The 1,440-nt window shown below is 55.1% G+C and overlaps 1 protein-coding gene across 1 annotated transcript in view; it reads left to right on the top strand.

Moving 5' to 3' along the window:
- Positions 1–1,039, top strand: part of RBM8A (RNA binding motif protein 8A) — a 4,381-nt gene extending 3,342 nt beyond the window's left edge. The window contains exon 6 of the mRNA XM_006033495.3: positions 661–1,039. Coding sequence (XP_006033557.1) covers positions 661–706 — 46 coding nt within the window. The 3' untranslated portion in view covers positions 707–1,039. The remainder of the gene's footprint in view (positions 1–660) is intronic.
- Positions 1,040–1,440: the final 401 nt, after the last annotated feature.

A 1,440-nucleotide genomic window follows, 5' to 3' on the forward strand; every position in this document is an offset into this window, starting at 1 on the left:
AATGTGGCAAAGTCTCTGCCCCCTGCTATCACACATGCAGTCCCCTGGGAAGTGTCCGTGAGGCAAGAGATGGGTTCACATCACCTGAAATCCTTACTGACCCATTTGGGAGCCAGCATGCTTTCCCCACGGAGCAGAGACTCCCTCCTGCCCCAGTTACAGTCCCCGTGGAGCAGTGCTCCAGGGAGCTCGAATGGGACATGATCAACTCTCTTGGCTTGGAAAGGTTGAACCTAGCCTCTGATGCACATGAGGCAGTTCACACCCCCGTGCTTCTTGGAGAACAACACTCGTCTTCGGTGAACTGCTAGATCTAGAAGCAATTGTCACTGCTTCTGTTATACTCTGAGGTGTTTTGAACAAGCTCCCCAGAGGTGGTACAATCATCTACCCTAGAGGTCTTCAAGAGAAGACTGGACAGTCACCTGGCTGGGGTTGTCTGACCCCAGATGTCTTTCCTGCTCGTGCAGAGGCTGGATCCATTCCAGCCCTATGATTCTATGATTTAAATGGCTGTCTGGTTCTACTCCAGAAGTGGCTGCATTTCAAACGGTCCCTTTTACCTGTGGTTTTCTGAGTGCTTGAAGAGCTCGAGCTCGTTTGCTTGGGGTAGAACGAATGTAGACCTGTCTGTGCCCACTCTGCCTGTCTGTCTCACAGGGGAGGACGCAGACGGAGCCGCAGTCCTGACCGGAGACGACGCTGAAGTCTCGCTGCCGGAGTGTTTGTTGGCATTAACATGGTGGAAACTCCCTGCACAATGCTGGGCCTGGAACATCTCTCCTGAGCCGTCTGCGCCCCCCCGGTCTCTCTCCTGTGGGCAAGAGGGGTTTCACCCGGGATCCTTTTTCCTACAAGAACATCTGCCAGGCTTTCAGCTTGCGTTTCAAATCCCTTAAGGCATTTCTTCCAGTTCCTGTTGGGTCTCCTCGGGCAAGAGACCCAGTTCGAGGGGAGCTGGGGCACGGGGCAGCCCTGGTTTGGGAATAAGAAATGTTACCCACAAGCTCTGAATAAAAGTTGGGGTATTTTTTTTTTTTTTTTTTTACGTCCTCAGGTGTGGCCCTGCTTGCGTCTGTGTGGGGGTGCTGGAGAGTCTGAGGGGAGGGTGTCTCCCACCTGTGGGCCCCTCTTGGCCTGTGAGCTGACATTGGACAGGTTATTGTGGCCTCTGAGTGTCCCCTCTTGTGGGCCCTGCAGTGCTGCCTGCCCAGTCCCTCCCTCTAGGGCTCCTGTGCGGCTCCTATGCCTGTCATTGGCTGTTTGTGGCTGAGCTGTCTTAGCCTCAGTTTCCCATTCTGTGAAGTGGGCATGGAGGCTCTAGGTGGGTGTTCTAGGAGCACCAAGGTGCTCATGATGGGCTGGTACAGTGGGCCTGTGCTGGGTGGAGCGATGCTGCATGTGTGTCCAGGCCCAACCCAGCCTCTCCCCCCCCCCCCC

The sequence above is a fragment of the Alligator sinensis genome, unplaced genomic scaffold (assembly GCF_000455745.1).
Source record: "Alligator sinensis unplaced genomic scaffold, ASM45574v1 scaffold735_1, whole genome shotgun sequence".
NCBI lineage: Eukaryota > Metazoa > Chordata > Crocodylia > Alligatoridae > Alligator > Alligator sinensis.